This window comes from Neofelis nebulosa, chromosome 4, assembly GCF_028018385.1.
Source record: "Neofelis nebulosa isolate mNeoNeb1 chromosome 4, mNeoNeb1.pri, whole genome shotgun sequence".
NCBI lineage: Eukaryota > Metazoa > Chordata > Mammalia > Carnivora > Felidae > Neofelis > Neofelis nebulosa.
Genome location: NC_080785.1, coordinates 73,990,646 through 74,008,402, shown reverse-complemented (window position 1 = coordinate 74,008,402; position 17,757 = coordinate 73,990,646). Strand labels below are relative to the sequence as shown.

The window sequence follows — 17,757 nt, the reverse complement described above, 5'->3', positions numbered from 1 at the left end:
ACCAAACTCATCAGAAAAGTCTCATATGTGGAATTTAAAAAACACAACAGATGAATATAGGAGAAGGGAAGGAAATAAAAACAGAGAAGGAGGCAAACCATAAGAGGCTCTTAAATACGGAGAACAAACTGAGGGTTGCTGGAGGAGAGGTGGGCAGGAGGATGGGCTAAATGAGTGATGGGCATTAGGGAGGGCACTTGTTGGGATGAGTACTGGGTATCATATGTAAGTGATGAATCACTGGGTTCTACTCCTGAAACCAATACTACATTGTATGTTAACTAACTTGAATTTAAATAAATAAGTTTTTAAAAGAAAAAAGGGAAAGTCTATAAATATTGGGAGGCTGTCAAGTTCACAGTAGCATTAAGAATTTTTCAAAATTCTAATTTTTATGTGAAGTCTTGAACTTTATCATTGGCAACAAATACTGTCAATTTTTTTCCTTGACATGACAGGCTCATTTAATTAATTTTCTAAATAAATAGTGTTCAAATAAAAATAGCATTCCATGATAAAAGTAGGTAGGTCCACTTCTAAATTGAACATTTTCCTAAGTACTTGTCCCCGAGACAACTAGCATGGTTTGGTATGCAGCAGAAGTTCCTTATGCTTACTTCCCATTTCTTTGCACAGCATACCCAAAAGATGTGTACTTGTGGGCTAAGACTTACTATAATAAAATAAATAATAAAATTTATTAATAACCAGTAGTTCATAATTATTACATCAAGGCTATTCTTAAATGAAACTGGCTTTTTAACTACAAGTGTGAAGCAGTGAAGAATATAAAGTCTACCAGTACGGTTTTAGCACCACTGCCATGATTCTTGCTACAGCATCAGCAGTTTTAACTGAAAAACAAAGTTTTAATACCATTATGAAAGTAGTTTGGACCTCATAAACCCCCTGAAAAGTCTCAGGTCCACAGATCACACTTTGGGAACTGCTGCTCTATAGCATTTCCCCTAAACACTTCATCTATCTTTATTTCTGTGAAATTGTTTTTCTTGACACAGAGTATATACAGGTAATTTTTAACTAGTAACTAAGGTACAGAGTGGCCTTCTGTTGACATACGTCAGTTTTGTGGAGTGTGTGTGGTTTTTAAATTATACTGAGAAATAGAAGGGAAGATTTTAAACATGTTGAATTTTAAATGCATATGAGGCATTTAAACAAATATTGTGTGTAGTAAAATCTATAGCTAAGGAGAGATATCTGGGCTTTAAATTTCGGAGTCATTAGCATATAGGTGGTAGTTTAAGTTAGGAGTATTTTTAAAAGTTTTTTTAATGTTTATTTTTGAGAGAGTGCAAGTGGGGGAGGGGCAGAGAGAGAGGGAGACACAGAATCTAAAGCAGGCTCCAGGAACTTGAGCTGTCAGCACAGAGCCCGACACGGGGCTCAAACCCCCAAACCATGAGACCTGAGTTAAAGTCAGACACTTAACCAACTGAGCCACCCAGGCACCCCAAGTTAATATTCAGATCACCCAGGAAGATTGAATGGAATGGGAAGAAAAGAGTTTTGGTGTGAAAACCCTAGAGAACGTAAAAATCAGTGATCAGAGGAGTAAAAGTCACAGTGAAAAAGATGGATAAGGAGCAACCAGAAGTACGAAGATAATGCCAGCAGAAAAAAATAAGTCCTAGAAGCCAGAGAAAAGAGAGAATCTGAAAGAAGGAACTGTTTAGCGATGTCTGATGCTCCAGAGAAGTCAATGCAGATAAAAATTGAGAAGTCTTGAATCCTTGGGCTAATGGGTAGCCTTGTTGAGAGGTGGCCATTCAGTGAAGAGGTGACAAAAGCCAGAGTGTTGCAGGTTGAATGGGATGGACTTGAGGAAGTAATGACAAATCATCAAACTATTTTGTCAAGAAAATTTGATATGAAAGGAAAGTAGAGCTAAAAAGGATCATTTGGTTGAGAAATGTTTCAGGGTGGGAAAAAACTTGATCATATGTATTGTGCCAAGGAAAAGAGCCATTAGGGAGACAGAGAGACAGAAACAGAGACAAAGAGGGGATAGGTTTCTGGATTGTGCAAGTTCCAGAGCTGGCCAGAATATTTAAGGATTAGCTTGGGGGTGAAGAAGGAAGCCCTCTTTCACTGAAGTGAGAAGGCAGAGACAGCTAAAGATACGGCTAGGTCTGGGGTATGTTAGAAAGGGTATTAGGAGAGGGTTCTGGGGGCACCTGGGTGTTCAGTAGGTTAAGCATCAATTCTTGATTTCAGCTCAGGTCATGATCTCATGGTTCGTGGGTTCAAGCCCCATTAGGCTGTGCTGACAGTGCAGAGCCTGCTTGGGATTCTCTCTTCTTCCTCTCTGTCCCTTCCAGCACATGTTCTCTTGCTCTCTTAAAATAAGTAAATTAAAAAAAAGCAAAAGAGAGGGCTCTGTTTTCCTAAAAGTGCCAGGATGAAATTGTGGAAGAAGGAAATGGAGCAGAGGGGGTAGATCTGATGACAGTAAGTTTGATTTTTTTTTTTTCTTAAGTGCAGTAGAATTAAGAGCTTGAGAGAACCTGAAGGAAGAATACTGCAGGCAGAAGAGTCAAACAGTTGATAGTGATCACTAGAGAATGGTGACTTAATTGCCTGGCTTTCCATTTATTTTCTCTAGGTTTAAGTGTTAAATCACACTTTAAAAGCTCATTTCTTCTTGTTTGTCCATAGGAAATATTAATAATAAAAACAAAACCCTTGCTAAAATTTATGAATTCTTATCTATGCCAGGCACCATGGAGATGTTCATACATTATATCATATAATCTGTGTAACAACCCCAAGAAATGCTTATTATTACCTCCATTTTACAGATAGTGAAACTGAGGGGCAGACAGGTAAACAAATTGCTAAAGATCATATGACTTGTTAGTGGCAGACCTGGAATTGTCTAACTCAAAATCCTGCTCTTAAGCACTTAATTCACCTAGGCCTACATTCCTGTCACTCTCCAGGATGCCTTTTCCCTGGGCAACTAGGGAACTAGTTTGACTAGGTCAACTAGTGTGCCTGGAGTAGGACATGCAACTTAATACTCGTCTGAATGAAATATAAGCAGAAAGTCTTTTCAAAAAGGTATGCCATTTTGCAATGCCACTCCCAAATCTCTTGGATTATCCAGGATTTTAATTCTGTACAATTGCTCCCTTTTCTTTAAAAGTACGGAATATTGAGAATTGAATGTGACCTTTCCAAACCACTCATTTCTTAAATTTTAATGTTATGTATATTGTTTCAGATTTTTAGAATAAAGCAAAAGAGGAACATGTATAAAATATATATATAACATAAATATGAGTATATATATTCATATGTGTGTATGTATGAATAAATGAATGAATGGTTGGGCAAATAATATTTAATAATGTTTGTGAATTATGTGAATTATATATATTTTATTAAATCAATTGTATTATAATTGGTATTCCACACTTTGTTCATTGGTGTTATTTTAATTACACTCTAAAAGAAAATTGAGCATGAAGAAAAAATTCTTAGAATGTGAAAATAAGTTATATTTTTCCTTTTTTTTTTTCCTATCAATTGATAATTTTAATAGATTTTTGAATCTGAAAATTCAAGAAGGTGAAGCTCACAACATTTTCTGCCCTGCATATGATTGCTTCCAACTTGTGCCTGTGGATATCATAGAAAGTGTAGTTTCTAAGGAGATGGACAAACGATACCTACAGTTTGATATTAAGGTATGCTGCCAATTATCTGATTTCCATCATTTTAATTTTATTAAAACTGTGTAACAGATTTTATTTAACTTTTTTTTTTTTTTTTGAAAACACGTGAAATAATGGACTCTGACTTTTGTCTCCCAGAAAAACTGCATGAAGGAGTGGTGGCATTAATTACAGTTTTAAGCTAAAGCATTATTTTGTAGTCATGATAGAAGTAAAAGTAGGGGCACTTGGGTGGCTCAGTAGGTTGAGTGTCCAACTCTTGATTTTGGCTTGTCACGATCCCAGGTTTGTGGGATCAAGCCCCCCCACCAGGCTCCATGCTGAACATGCAGCCTACTTAAGATTCTCTCTCTCTCTCCCCACTTTTGCCCCTCTCCCCCACTCGCTCTCTCGCTCCCTAAAATATTTTTTTTTTATTTTAAAAAACAAGTAAAAATTAAAAGCCGAAGTAGTAATTTACAGAAAATAAAAAATGTTGGTCAGAACTGTATGCTGATTTGCCTGTTGGCACTTGTATAACTGATTGATGAGAACAGTATTCAAAGTAGGTAGTACCTATTTGAAGTTTTCTAAAAGACATATTTTACATTACTACATGTAAATATTCAGAAATAAAGATTATCAATTTAGAATGGGTTTTTTGAAAGAATAGTTTCATATAATAAATTATGTTTCTTTTTTCTGCATTCTTTATTTTTGTTTAAGAGTTGTGCAGAAGCATAGGTAAGTTACTTTCTTGTGTGATTTAAAAATTATACTTTGACTGCTTTATGCAGATTTTTTGTAGTCTAACCCCTATAACATACGGACTTTTAAAAAGACATCCTGCTGTTTCATAACATAGAAAGCATCATAATATTGACTTCTGTATTATTAGGGCACCATTTAGAAATTTGCAGTTCTAATGTAACTAATAATCACATACAAGATTCTATTCTATAATTATTTGCCATCAGAAAAGCAGCACATTGTATGAGAAAACATGTTTAAATTACACATTTTCTTTGTAAATAGTTATGTTTTACTTCATCATCATCTACCTGGCTTTTGTGTTTTTTATATATTTTTTAATTTATTTTGAGAGAGAGCAACTGTGGAGGTGGGGCAGAGAGAGAAAGAGGGAGAGAGAATCCCAAGCATGCTCCACACCACCAGTGCAGAGCCTGATGTTGGGCTCGAACTCACGAACCATGAGATCATGACCTGAGCCAAAATTGGAGGCTTAACCAACTGAGCCTCCCAGGCACCCCTACCTGGTTTTTAGATTAAAGAAAATATAAATTTAAAAAGTCATGTTGTTACTAAAGTAATTACCTCTTTTTTCCTTCTTACTTTTAAGTTTCATACTTTCTGGTACTATTTTAAGTATCTCTTTAGACTGATTACTCTTTGTTTTTTATTTCACGCCTTTTTTTTCCCTCTAAATTAAATTGACATGGGATATACTCTGAGAATTTAGTATTAAAATATTTCCTGTCATGTTTTGTTATTGCTGTTCCAACAGGCCTTTGTTGAAAATAATCCTGCCATTAAATGGTGTCCTACTCCAGGCTGTGAAAGAGCAGTCAGACTTACAAAACAAGGGTCAAATACATCTGGGTCTGATACACTCAGCTTTCCCTTGCTCAGAGCTCCTGCTGTGGACTGTGGAAAAGGACACCTCTTCTGCTGGTCAGTACAAGACAAGTTGGAATAGCCTATTCACTTAACAGTTTTTTAAAAGACTATGCACCTTGAATTAGGCCTTTAAAATGTAGTATATTTTGATATCATTGTTAATAATTGAAAAAATGTGTGATAAGTAGTAATAGTTTATATTTATTGTGTGACTGATGTGTGCCAGGTGTTATGCCAGATATTTTCACCTATTGAATTCTCCCAACAATGCTATGAGTTGAGTGCTGTTATTATACCCAATTTACAGATAAAGAAACTCAGGCATATAGAAATTGCCCAGGTTATACAGCTAGGAAATGGCAAAAATGGGTTTAGAGCCCAGCTCTGACTCCAGAGCTCATGCACTTAAACAGTAATACCAAATTGCTGACCATAGATTAGAACATGTTTAGAGCTTAACTTTTTTTCTTAAAATTGAAGACTCCAGGGATAACCAGAATTAACTAAGACAGTTTTCCCAAATTTTCATCTAGACACCAACAAGTAAGATTTTGATAATAGATTTTGGAGTAGGGCCCCAAGAAAGAAGCTTCTAGGTGGTTCTTAATGCACAGTCCTACTTAGGAATCACTTTGTGTGTCTTGTGTTTTGTTTAATAAAGAAAGTACTTAATAAGTATGAACTGGTGATAAATCAGTAATGGATAGGCTGGCTATATATCTGACATCAGCATTCTGCTTTGTTCAGAGTCAATTCAGTCATAATTAACTGTTTTGTTTTAGTTAATTAAATGATCACAATAAGAAATAGTATTTGTTCTCCTTTTTTCTCATTCCCAAATTTATCACATATGCAAGGATATACTTTAGGTGGGTATAAAACTCTTATCTACTTATCAGAAACCAAAGTCAAATTCTAGCACTGGTAAGTAGTAAAAAGGCGTAGTTGTGGAAATATTCCTACCCTGAAAGGTCTATTTCTTACCCTCATCATCATTATCATTAGCTAAAAGTATCTCTTGAACTGTCAGTCTATATGTACCACTGAACTCTGGGTCAGGTGTCAGAAAACTACTGTCCCCACCAATTTTTTATTTGAACACAGCCATACCCATTCATGCCAGTTTGTTTACCTATTGTGTATAGCTGCTTTCAGGCCATGACAGCATTGCCTGGTTGTAACAGAGACCATATGGTCTACAAAACCCACAATATGTATCATTTGGTTCTTTACAGAAAAAGTTTGCTAGACTTCTGTACTAGGTGCTTGAATGAAGGGATTAATGAAAGGAAAACCATATTGACTACTTTCATGGCTAAATCAGACTCAGAAAGTAAAACAGCAACAAATTACTGAGTAATAGATTATATCCACATATAATAGTAATTTATTATATTTTAAGAACTATAGTAATTTCTCAAAACATTTAAAAGATAAATTCCTAATTTTTAATTTTACATGTTTTACTATTTGCGGATTGGTTCTTAACCCCACCTTACTACCTCACCAGAGGAGTTCAGGATCCAGCTCAGAAGGGACAAGTGAGTTAATGAATACACAAGAGTTTAATTGTTCATGAATAAATAGTCCTTAGATGAATATGAACCCGCTTTACTACAATATAAGAAAATTAAAGTAAGAAAAATAAAGGGGCTCCCTGTTCTGACTTAGTGTGGAGTTACTTCAGAAATTTAAGCACATGTGCCATCAGGCACCACATCGTGTGCACCCTGTGCATCTAAAATGGTACTAATTATGTATTATCCTTGGGAACGTTGAGGCAAGTTACCACATAAATCAGTTTCTGAGTTCTCTGGTTCATGTAAGCATCCTGGTTGAACAAGGCTAATTCAGAGGATTGGTGGAGAAGCTACAAAAATAGAAAAGGTAAATTAATAAAACATTTAGAAACTAAGAAGATAGTATTTGCTAAGATCAGAGAATAAAAAGTTTTGAAGGGGAGGGAAGAACCTATGATTGGCATTGTCTTCTTAAGCTCTATGATTTCTGTGGTCTAGCTTTTACTAGTTTTTATTGCAGATTAGCTAATTTTTTTTATGTTCTTCCCCACCTTTCTTTGTATGCTACAAGTAGTAGATTTGGTTTGACTGAACATGATGACACTAATGGAAAAACCTACCAATGACAGATTCTAAAAGCTGTATCAATGTTTCTATAAACATATATGATGCTACAAATTGTACATTTCTAGACCAGTGTTTGGAGAATTATATTAGCTTGCTTTTTGTCACACCCCAGTCAGGCTGGGTGGTACTGTATGCCAAGATCACAGGCCCTCTTTTGAATTTTATCCCAGTTCAGAGGATCTGTGAATGGCCACATGGATTCAAAGTCACATTTGGTAATCATTTCTCTTGCTCTTATTCATAAGGGTAGTAGAGGGCTTAGCAAAAAGAACCATCATTTTCTGGACATAGCAATTCTAGTTCTAAATCCTATTCTAGGATTTTTACATTGCCTGTTTCACATCTCTAGGCATTAATTTGCAGTCTCTGTTTTTACATTCTTAGCTTCCTAATCTTATTCATGTAATAAAAGAGCTTTGTCTGTAATCAGAAATTCTAAAAATTAAAACAATTCTAAGTAGAATTCTACTGCCCTTATCTAGTATTTCAAAAAGAGGCAAAATCAGCTCTATGCAAATGAAAGCTTTGTAAGAGAAATCTTTATAAAATAAAGGTATATGATTCTCGGTTTCTTTCTTTCCCCAGAAACCTCAGAAATATTCTCTAAAGATGATTACAAAAACCATGAGAAAAGACAATAATTGTTCCTCCTCCTCCTCCTTCTCCTCCTCCTCCTCCTTCTTCTTCTTCTTCGTCTTCGTCTTCTTTTAAGTTTATTTATTTTGAGAGAGAGTGCGTGAGCAGAGGAGAGGGAGAGAGAGAATTCCAAGTAGGCTCCGCGCTGTCAGCACACAGCCCGACACAGGGCTTTATCTCACAAACCGTAAGGTCATGACCTGAGCCAAAATCAAGAGTCAGACGCTTAACCGACTGAGCCACCCATGTGCCCCTAATAGTTCCTTCTTTTTAAGAGCTGCATGTGACAGAATGAGTTGAGAGCCATCCCCAAGAAGGATGTGGGCCTGGGTATAACAACATATTTATTGATAACAGGGAAGGTAGGAGTATACATTTCCTTTCCCACCAAAAAGTAGTCCTTTCTTTTGTAACTTTTTCACCCACCAGTTCTGTCCCCTTAATAACTGAACCTAGAATGCTTTCTTCCCTTAGCCTGTATAATTGTATTTTGTCTGATCTTGACAATATTGTCCATAGACCGGGTTCATAACTTGAGCCAATGAGCATTTCCCCTCTGTTTCCCTCTTTATGAAGTAGAATATGCTACTCTGTAACTTCTGTGCCCTCTGAACTAATGCAAAGTCTTTCTTTTCCGAGGCAACTTTTTAAAGATTTATTGTCAAAAATACTTCTTAATACCACCCAAATTCTAATCTGTGAGGAGAAGAACTCAAATTTAACCTTATGTATAATGGTCTTATCTTTCCTATATCACTGTCCCCAGTCCCTTTAATCACCATTGTTGCCATTGGAAATGGAGAACTTAAATAGAATTCATCTCTTCTAAATCCATAGACTGTCAAACATATTTTTGAGTTATTGAATAAAATTGAATGGCATGAATATTCTAAACAGTAATGTTATGTGGTTTTTAATATATCACCCAGCTGTGGAGCATTTATTTTCTGAAACTATGCAAAGAACCCTTTAAAGTAGTGTCACCATCACCATGAAACAAATTGAACCCAAGAAGAAGATTTGGATTATAGTGATGCAACTGATGAGAAACAACAGCGTCAGGTTTCTAGTCCACTGAAGTTTCCAGTGAATCAAAGTACAATGTGCAGACTTGTCAGGTATTTCAGGAAACTTCACAAGTAAATGTCTGCATGAATATTGTCAGCTCATTCTGTTTGCCTCCAATACCCACAATAAGGATTTTGATAAAACCTACTCTCCTGTTAGGATCATGAATCTTGATTGAGTTAAAGCAGTAGTTTCATGCTTCATCTCCTCCACAGACTCTTTAAGACTCAACAGACTCTTTAAGAGTCCTCTGGGAAAAATACATGCTGTTGTTCTTGTTTGTGGACCCTAATAGTTGAGTCTCATCTTCTCTTGCAAAATTAGAGTCTCAAACCCTTACTTAGCTTAATAAGCTCTGGCTCTGGAAAAAAATTTTCCAGATTGGCAGTATTTAGCTATTTTAGTATCAGAGTCCTGCTAACTAGCAGAATATATTCACCAGCTTGTCCTAGGCCCAGAAATGAAACATGATATTTATTTGATACAAATCGATCATAAGACCCTGTTTAAATATCGTGTCTACTCTATACAAAGTATCATACCCATCTAAATAAATACTGTTGAAAGTTCAATTTATCAGATTTCAGTGGAGCACATGATTGACATGGGAAACATAGGACCTGCATTTGAGACTTAACTGCCATTAACTAGCTGTGTGACTTGATGATAAACAAGCATCTTCTCTTATAATACAGTGATACAATTGAAGCCTTTGTAACTGATGCAGTCAACATAAAATGTACTAGTTCCAAACTCAAACAATTTGGCTTCAAATCTCAGCTCATCTGCTTGCTCCTTGTGTGACCTTTGGCAGAGTATTGAGCCTCTCTGTGCATTTTAAATAGGATGATACGGGGGCACCTGGCTGGCTCAGTTGGTTAAGTGTCCGACTTCAGCTCAGGTCATGATCTCATGGTTCTTGAGTTCGAGCCACACATCAGTCTCTATGCGGACAGCTCAGAGCCTGGAACCTGCTTCAGATTCTGTGTCTCGCTCTCTGCCCTCCCCCACTCACGCCTGTCTCTCTCTCTCTCAAAAATAAATAAATATTAAATAGGGATAATAGGGGCACGGGCACCTGGGTGGCTCAGTTAGTTGAGCATCTGACTTCGACTCGGGTCATGATCACTGAGTTTGTGAGTTCAAGCCCCATGTCGTGCTTTGCACCGATAGTGCAGAGCCTGCTTCAGATTCTCTCTCTCTCTCTCTCTCTCTCTCTCTCTCTCTCTCTCTCTCTCTCTCTCTCTCTCTCTCCCCCCCCCCACCTCCACTTATGTGCATGTTTGGTCTCTCTCTCAAAAATATATATTAAAAAATTATAAAAAAAGAAGAAGAAGAAGGAAAGAAAGAAATTTTTAAAAATGGGGATAATAGTACCAATTTGAAAGAGTTGTTATGTGGATTAAATGAGTCAGTATATGTAAGGTATTACAACATTGCCTGGTATACTCAAAACTACTAGCTTTTTTTTTTTTCCAAGAGGATGGGGCAGGGGCAAAGAAAGAGGGAGAGAGAGAATCCCAAGCAGGCTCCGTGCTTTCAGCACAGAGCCCAGCTTGGGGCTCAAATTCCTCAACTGTGAGATCATGACCTGAGCCGAAACCAAGAGTTAGATGCTTAACCAACTGAGCCACCCAGGTGCCCCCCAAATTCTAGTTTTTTAAAATTATTATTTTTTGTTGATTTGTTAATTAAGGGAGAAAGTTAACTAAAGGAAGAAAATCATAAAATGAGGATTTCTACTTCATCAGGATTCATCATTAATATAGTTCTAAAATGGCAGTGAACTGAAATTGTCAACTTCTTGATAGAAATTTCTTCCATCAGATGATGAAACTTTAGTAGAAGGTCTTTACTTTTCCAGAATCCTTTGGAGTCACTGTATATTCCTGCCAACGGTTGTGCATATTGACAAATTTTCAAGGAAAGAACCATTCCTTGATCTCTTGATATTAGTTAACTATCATATTTGGACAGGGTTAAGGATTTTATATTAGATAACCTCTTTTTCCTTTATAATGAAGCAGTTTTTCCCCTTAGTGAACTCACTCTATTGGTGTGTCTACATCTCATTTAACTATATAACAAAATCCCTCTTCCAGTTCACTTGTTTTTAGTGACATTTTGAGGTACAGTCTCAACAGCAGGTGCTAGGTCTGTCAGAAAACTTGTCACCAGTTATTGGTGTCTTGGTTGAAACTTTCTTCAGCTATTTAACTTTCCAGTGTTTGCAGAACATTCCAGTCTCTTTATTACTTCTCTCAGAATAACCCTTTCCCTACACATGGCATAATTCAGATTTTCAACCATGTAATGTCTGGTAACATTATTATTACCATACTTTAAAGTAGTTTGGGCTTATTTTCGCAAATGCCTTAGTTTTAAAATAACTCCCTTTTTAATTTACAGTCCTTGCTCTAACTTATTTATTATTTATAAGCCTCTCCTATTTATATACCCACTCTTAGCATTGCTCTGGAAACTGTGCCGCCTAGTTATAACATTCAGAGTGATCCTGCTGATTGAGCTAGCACCTGAGGAAGCAGCAGGTCTGTATCCTCCAGTGAGGTTCTGGAAAAGAACATTTGTATTGCTGTCTAATGCAGCACCTTAGAGAACCAAGCACACCGATAAGCAATTATGGCCTTTTGAAGAAATAGCATTTATTTTTTCAGATTCCATTTGTAAACATTGGGTTTTCCCCTCGCAACCCTCATGATTATTTTCCTGGTTCTGTCAGAAAATGTTCTGACACCAGAGCCAGTCATACTGGTATTGATTCTAGTAAGGGAAAAATATTCAATGTGTTGTTTAATCTTCATGGGGAAAAAACTTTAAAGTTAACAGAAATAATTTATTTCATTGGCTTCATTTAGATACTGCAGATATAGAAGTCTATTTTACACTTAAATTGTTTTTTAATAAGTCATGACAAATCTAGACACTCTATTCCTGCATGTATTCCTAAGCACCATATGGAAACACTGTTCCTAGATCTGTGGCATATTTTTTACTCTAGTGTATGCTAGTATATGTGCCAAATTAAAATTAACAGTTATCACAGATATCCCTTACATTTCTGGAAAGCAGAGTTGATTTTAATATGTACTAAAGTGAATGTAATATATAATACATCTACTTGCATTTTTTTTACTTCCATTTTTAATCAACCCAATATTTTTTGAATGACTGTTAAGTCACCACTAAATTCCTAAGAAACTTTATAAAACCACACTTACGGAAAAGATTTCCCAAATGCCAGATTCAGTAATGTCAGGAATTTTTTTTAACACTTTTTTTTTTTTTTTTTTTAATTTAAAGAGAGCACACAAGTGGGGCAGAGGACCGGGGGGGCAGGGTGGGGGGAGAAAGAGAAAGAGGAGGGAGGGAGGGAGGGAGGGAGGGAGAGAGAGAGAGAGAGAGAGAGAGAGAGAGAGAGAGAGAGAGAGAGAAAGAAAGAAAGAAAGAAAGAAAGAAAGAAAGAAAGAAAGAAAGAAAGAAAGAAAGAAAGAAAGAAAGGGAGAGAGAGAGAGAGAGAGAGAGAGAAAGAAAGAAAGAAAGAAAGAAAGAAAGAAAGAAAGAAAGAAAGAAAGAGAAAGAAAGAGAAGGAAGGAAGGAAGGAAGGAAGGAAGGAAGGAAGGAAGGAAGGAAGGAAGAAAGAAAGAAAGAAAGAAAGAAAGAAAGAAAGAAAGAAAGAAAGAAAGAAAGAAAGAAAGAAAGAAAGAAAAGGAAGGGAGGGAGGGAGGGAGAGAGAGAGAGAGAGAGAGAGAGAGAGAGAGAGAAGAAAGAAAGAAAGAAAGAAAGAAAGAAAGAAAGAAAGAAAGAAAGAAAGAAAGAAAGAAAGAGAGAGAGAAAGAAAATAAATCTTTAGCAGTCTCCATGTTCAGCTCGGAGTCCGACTCAAGACTCAATCCCAGGACCTTGAGATCATAACCTCAGCTGAAATCCAGAATCAGATGCTCCACCAACTGAATGACCCAGGCACCCCAGTAATATCAGGAACTTAAGCAAACTAAATTACTCTTTCAAGATAATTGATGCTTTTTTTTTTTCCCTTCAAAGCATTTTTAAGTATATAATTCAGTGGTTTTAATTTTTAATTCCTAATGTTGTGCAACCGTTTCCTATCCATTTATAGAACTTTTAACCTCATACCAAACAGAAACTCTAACCATTAAACAATAACTCCCCATCTTCCCTTGCCCCATAGCCACTGTTAACCACCATTCTACTCTCTGTGAATTCCTTTTTCTGAATATTTAATGTAAGTGGTATCATACGATATTTATCTTTTTGTGTGTGACTTATTTCACTTAGCATAATGTCTCAAGTTTCATCCATGTTGTAGTGTGTATCAGAATTTCATTCCTTTTTATGGCCAACTAATAATTCCATTGTGTGTATATACACCACATTTTGTTTATCTGTTCATCTGTTAATGGACATATGGGTTGTAAACCATATTCTGGCTTTTGCGAGTAATGCTGTTGTAAACATTGGTGAGAAAATTTTAGTCATTGTGAAACTTTCAATTCTTTTAGGTATATATCTAGGAGTATAATTGATAGATCATGTAATAATTCTGTGTTTTAAATTTTGAGGAACCATCAAACTGTTTTCCATAGCAACTGCATCATTTTAGATTCTTACCAGCACTGCATAAGGGTTCCAGTTTCTCCACATCCTTCCCAACACTAGTTAGCATTTATTTTTTTAATAGTAGTTACTCTAATGGGCTTGAAGGAGAATTGAAACATTCATTCATTCATTCATTCATTCATTCAATTTATTTATTTGTTTGTTTGTTTGTTTGTTTATTTATTTATTTATTTATGTGGTTGTTTATTTATTTTGAGATGGAGTGAGCAGGGGAGGAGCAGAGAGAGAGGGAGATACTGAAATTTAGCAGAGCTGTCAGCACAGAACCCTGTGCATGGTTCGAACCCACAAACTGTGAGATCATGACCTGAGCTGAAGTCAGACGCTTAACCGAGTCACCCAAGTGCCCCAAAACATTCTTAATATGGTAAAATGTTCTTCATAGTTGGTAAGACTCTACCTGCATCAACAGGTGTGTCTTCTTAAGACTTAAACTTTGCAAATAAGATCTTTGTTTAAAATAACACATGATGATGATGATGATGATGATGATGGCACCTACAGATTGGGTTTTTCTCCTTTCAAAATGATATTTTGTTATTTACTGTAAAATTTCCTTTGTACTACAAAATATACCATTGTATTGAATTAAAATAAGTAATTTTTAAAGGCCTTAAGCCTTTTTTTTTTTTATCTTTATTTATTTATTGTGAGAGGAGGTGAGGGAGAGGCAGAGAGAGGAAGAGAGAGTCTGCCAAGCAGGCTCTGAGCCATCAGCACAGGGCTCGATCCCATGACTGTTGAGATCATAACAGTCAGACACTCAACCGATTGAGCCACCCAGGCTCCCCCTTAAGCCTGTTGGATTTTTTATATAGCTATAGAAAGAATGTAAAATCAAGTTACAAATGATAAATTGATGTTTTTAATTATTTAAATCAAAATTTGCCAAATTCCAGTTAAACAGAAAATTGGGATTCAGCAAACTCAATGGTAAATTAAATTGCCCTAGCTGTTACTTGGGAATTCCAAGGTCAAAGTAACAAAAATGTAATGTAAAACAGTACTTTTCAAACTTCAAAATGCAGACAGGTCACGTGGTAATTTGATAAAATGTAGATTTAAATCAGTAGGTCTTATGGGCCTGCTCTTCTGCATGTTTAACAAGCTCCTGAGCAGTGGCAATGCTGCTATCCCAGGGAACAAACTTTGAGTAGTATTAGTGAGGACAGAACCTAACTGATAAAAATATTTTATAGCTCATAACTTATAGCATGCAAAACTAAATTATAAATGTTAGGTAATCTATTTGGAACTTTTAAAAACGTGTAAATGAATGTGCTGCTTTAAAAAAAAATTGACCTGGCAGTATCAAGTTCTAGAATCATATTTTCACTTCCTCTATTGAAATACTTCATTTCTCACTAGTCACTGTGCTTCAGTTTTCTCAGCTTTAAAATTGGAAGAGCACTGGGGCACCTGAGTGGCTCAGTCAGTTAAGTATCCAACTCTTGGTTTCAGCTCAGATCATGATTTCATGGTTCATGAGATTGAGCCTGGCATTGGGCTCTGTGATGCCACTGCAGACAAGAGCCTGCTTGGGATTCTCTCTCTCTCTCTCTCTCTCTCTCTCTCTCTCTCTCTCTCTCTCTCTCTCTCTGTCTCTCTCTCTGCCCCTCCCCCATTCGCTGTCCGTCTCTCTCAAAAATAAATAAACTTTAAAAAAATGTTTTTTTAATTGGAAGAACACTTTTCACCTGTTCTTTTGCCTTGATGTTGATAAAGAATATTTAATTGCCTTTTCTATGTTTTCCTCTTCAGGGAGTGCCTTGGTGAAGCACATGAGCCTTGTGACTGCCAAACATGGAAAAATTGGCTACAAAAAATAACTGAAATGAAACCAGAAGAACGTAAGAGGAATCTTAGAAAGCTATACTATATGTTCTAATAGCATTCAAAAGATAATATGGTCATATTACTTAGAGTCTTCATTAAGTAAGTTTTCAATGCTATAGCTCTCCTGTTTAACATTACACCTCTAACCAACACCCTTTTGGACATCACAAGGTTTTTGCAATGGTGAATCAGAGGTTCCATATTTCTAACGGACTGTTTTAAGTTAAGATAAACAGGGTAAACAGGGGTCACATTTAAGTCCTTCTCCTACAGCCATTCCCCTTTATCCTGGGGTAGACCAACTAGCTTTTCTGTACTTTAAGGGAAGAAATGTATAAACTGTAGTGAGAGGAAGTTTCTTACTTCCCTGGAATCTTCCATTGGATGATAAGATAAGTTAATTTCTTGGTATTATGTGGCTCTGTAGATTTACTTATATTAAATGACATGTCTATAACTATTTTAACTAAGATTTTTATAAATATTAATCCTACAGAAATGCTATGAAATTGGTGTTAGTAATTCCATTTTGCAGATGAGGAAATTAACCCTTAGATTGGAATGAGTGACATCAGGAACAGGGTATGTGCCTAGAAACAGAATGGGTTTGAATTAGCCTTCCTAATAGCAATTCCTGCATTTAACAAGTAAATATATCTGCTTTGCAATAATTTCTCATCCCCTGAAGTGTTTTATGACAACTGTTTATTTTCAAATTAATATAAAAGTTAATTTTTTTAACTTTTTATATAATGGAATTAGTTGGAGGTATTACAAATCAGGATTAAGAATTGACTGGGGCACTTGGGTGGCTCAGTCAGTTGATCATCCGACCCTTGATTTCGACTCAAGTCATGTTCTCATGGTCATGAGAGCAAGGCCTTCACTGAGCTTCATGTGGACATCGAGCCTGCTTAAGATTCTCTCTCTCTTTCCCTCTGTGCCCATCCCCCCACCCCGCTCATGCACAACTGCACATGTGCTCTCTCTCTCAAAATTAAAAATAAATAAAAATTTAAAAAAAAGAATTCACTCAGGGGCGCCTGGGTGGCCCAGTAGGGTAAGCGTCCAACTTCAGCTCAGGTCATGATCTCTCAGTTTGTGAGTTTGAGCCCCTGTTGGGCCCTGTACTGACAGCTCAGAGCCTGGAGCCTGCTTCGGATTCTGTGTCTCCCTCTCTCTCTGCCCTTCTGCTCACACTCTGTCCCTCTCTCTCTCAAAAATAAATAAACATTAAAAAAATTTTTTTTAAAAATTCACTCAGTGAACCTATACTTATTATGAGCAAAGCACATGATGATGATGCCAGCCTTCAAAAAGTAATAGGCTAGAAGGGAAGCAGTCAGATCATTACAATATCACATGATAACTACTATAGTTGGATAAAGATGAGAGTAAATCAGGCTGGGCAGGCGGGTGTCATAGAATCTTCCTGAAGGTGGGCACCTGGGTGGCTCAGTCGGTTAAGCATCCGACTTCAGCTCAGGTCATGATCTCATGGCTCGTGAGTTCAGCCCCATGTCAGGCTCTGTGCTGACAGCTCAGACCCTGGAGCATGCTTCAGATTGTGTGTGTGTCTCTCTCTCTCTGCACCTCCCCTACTCGTGCTCTCTCTAAAATGAATAAATGTTAAAAATTTTTTTTTTTTTTTTTTTTTTTTTTTAAAGAATCCTCCTGAAGACAGAGAGGAATTGGGTTTTAGCATATCTGCAGAGGCAGAGATCTGGCAGTTATTCCTGTCAGCAGCTGAAGTGACGCTGGCAGAGTCTGGCTGACAGCTATGAAACCCTACAGTTTTGTATTCTATCAGGCAATATACCATTGCCCAGGAGCTTGTCCTTAGCGTTTTGGATTCACAAGATTCATTTTATGCATTGACTCAGGGTCATTCAAATCCATGAAGAAGAGACTACTGTGTAAACCAGAATATCAGTTTATTAATTGATAATGAGGGAGATACCTTTCACATGATGAGAAGGCTTATGTCCCTTATCCAGGAGAAAAAGAAATGGATCATCTTAGGACATTTCATGGTGAGATCCAATTAAATATTTCTACCCTGTACGTTCTATCAATCAACAATTCTTTTTAAT

The 17,757-nt window shown here is 36.6% G+C and overlaps 1 protein-coding gene across 3 annotated transcripts in view; it reads left to right on the top strand.

Annotated features, from left to right (window-relative positions):
* Nucleotides 1-17,757, top strand: part of ANKIB1 (ankyrin repeat and IBR domain containing 1) — a 144,789-nt gene that overhangs the window by 96,873 nt on the left and 30,159 nt on the right. For all 3 annotated transcript variants that reach the window (XM_058725117.1, XM_058725115.1, XM_058725116.1), the window contains exons 8-10: nt 3,569-3,713; nt 5,206-5,372; nt 15,590-15,678. In XM_058725117.1, coding sequence (XP_058581100.1) covers nt 3,569-3,713; nt 5,206-5,372; nt 15,590-15,678 — 401 coding nt within the window. The remainder of the gene's footprint in view (nt 1-3,568; nt 3,714-5,205; nt 5,373-15,589; nt 15,679-17,757) is intronic.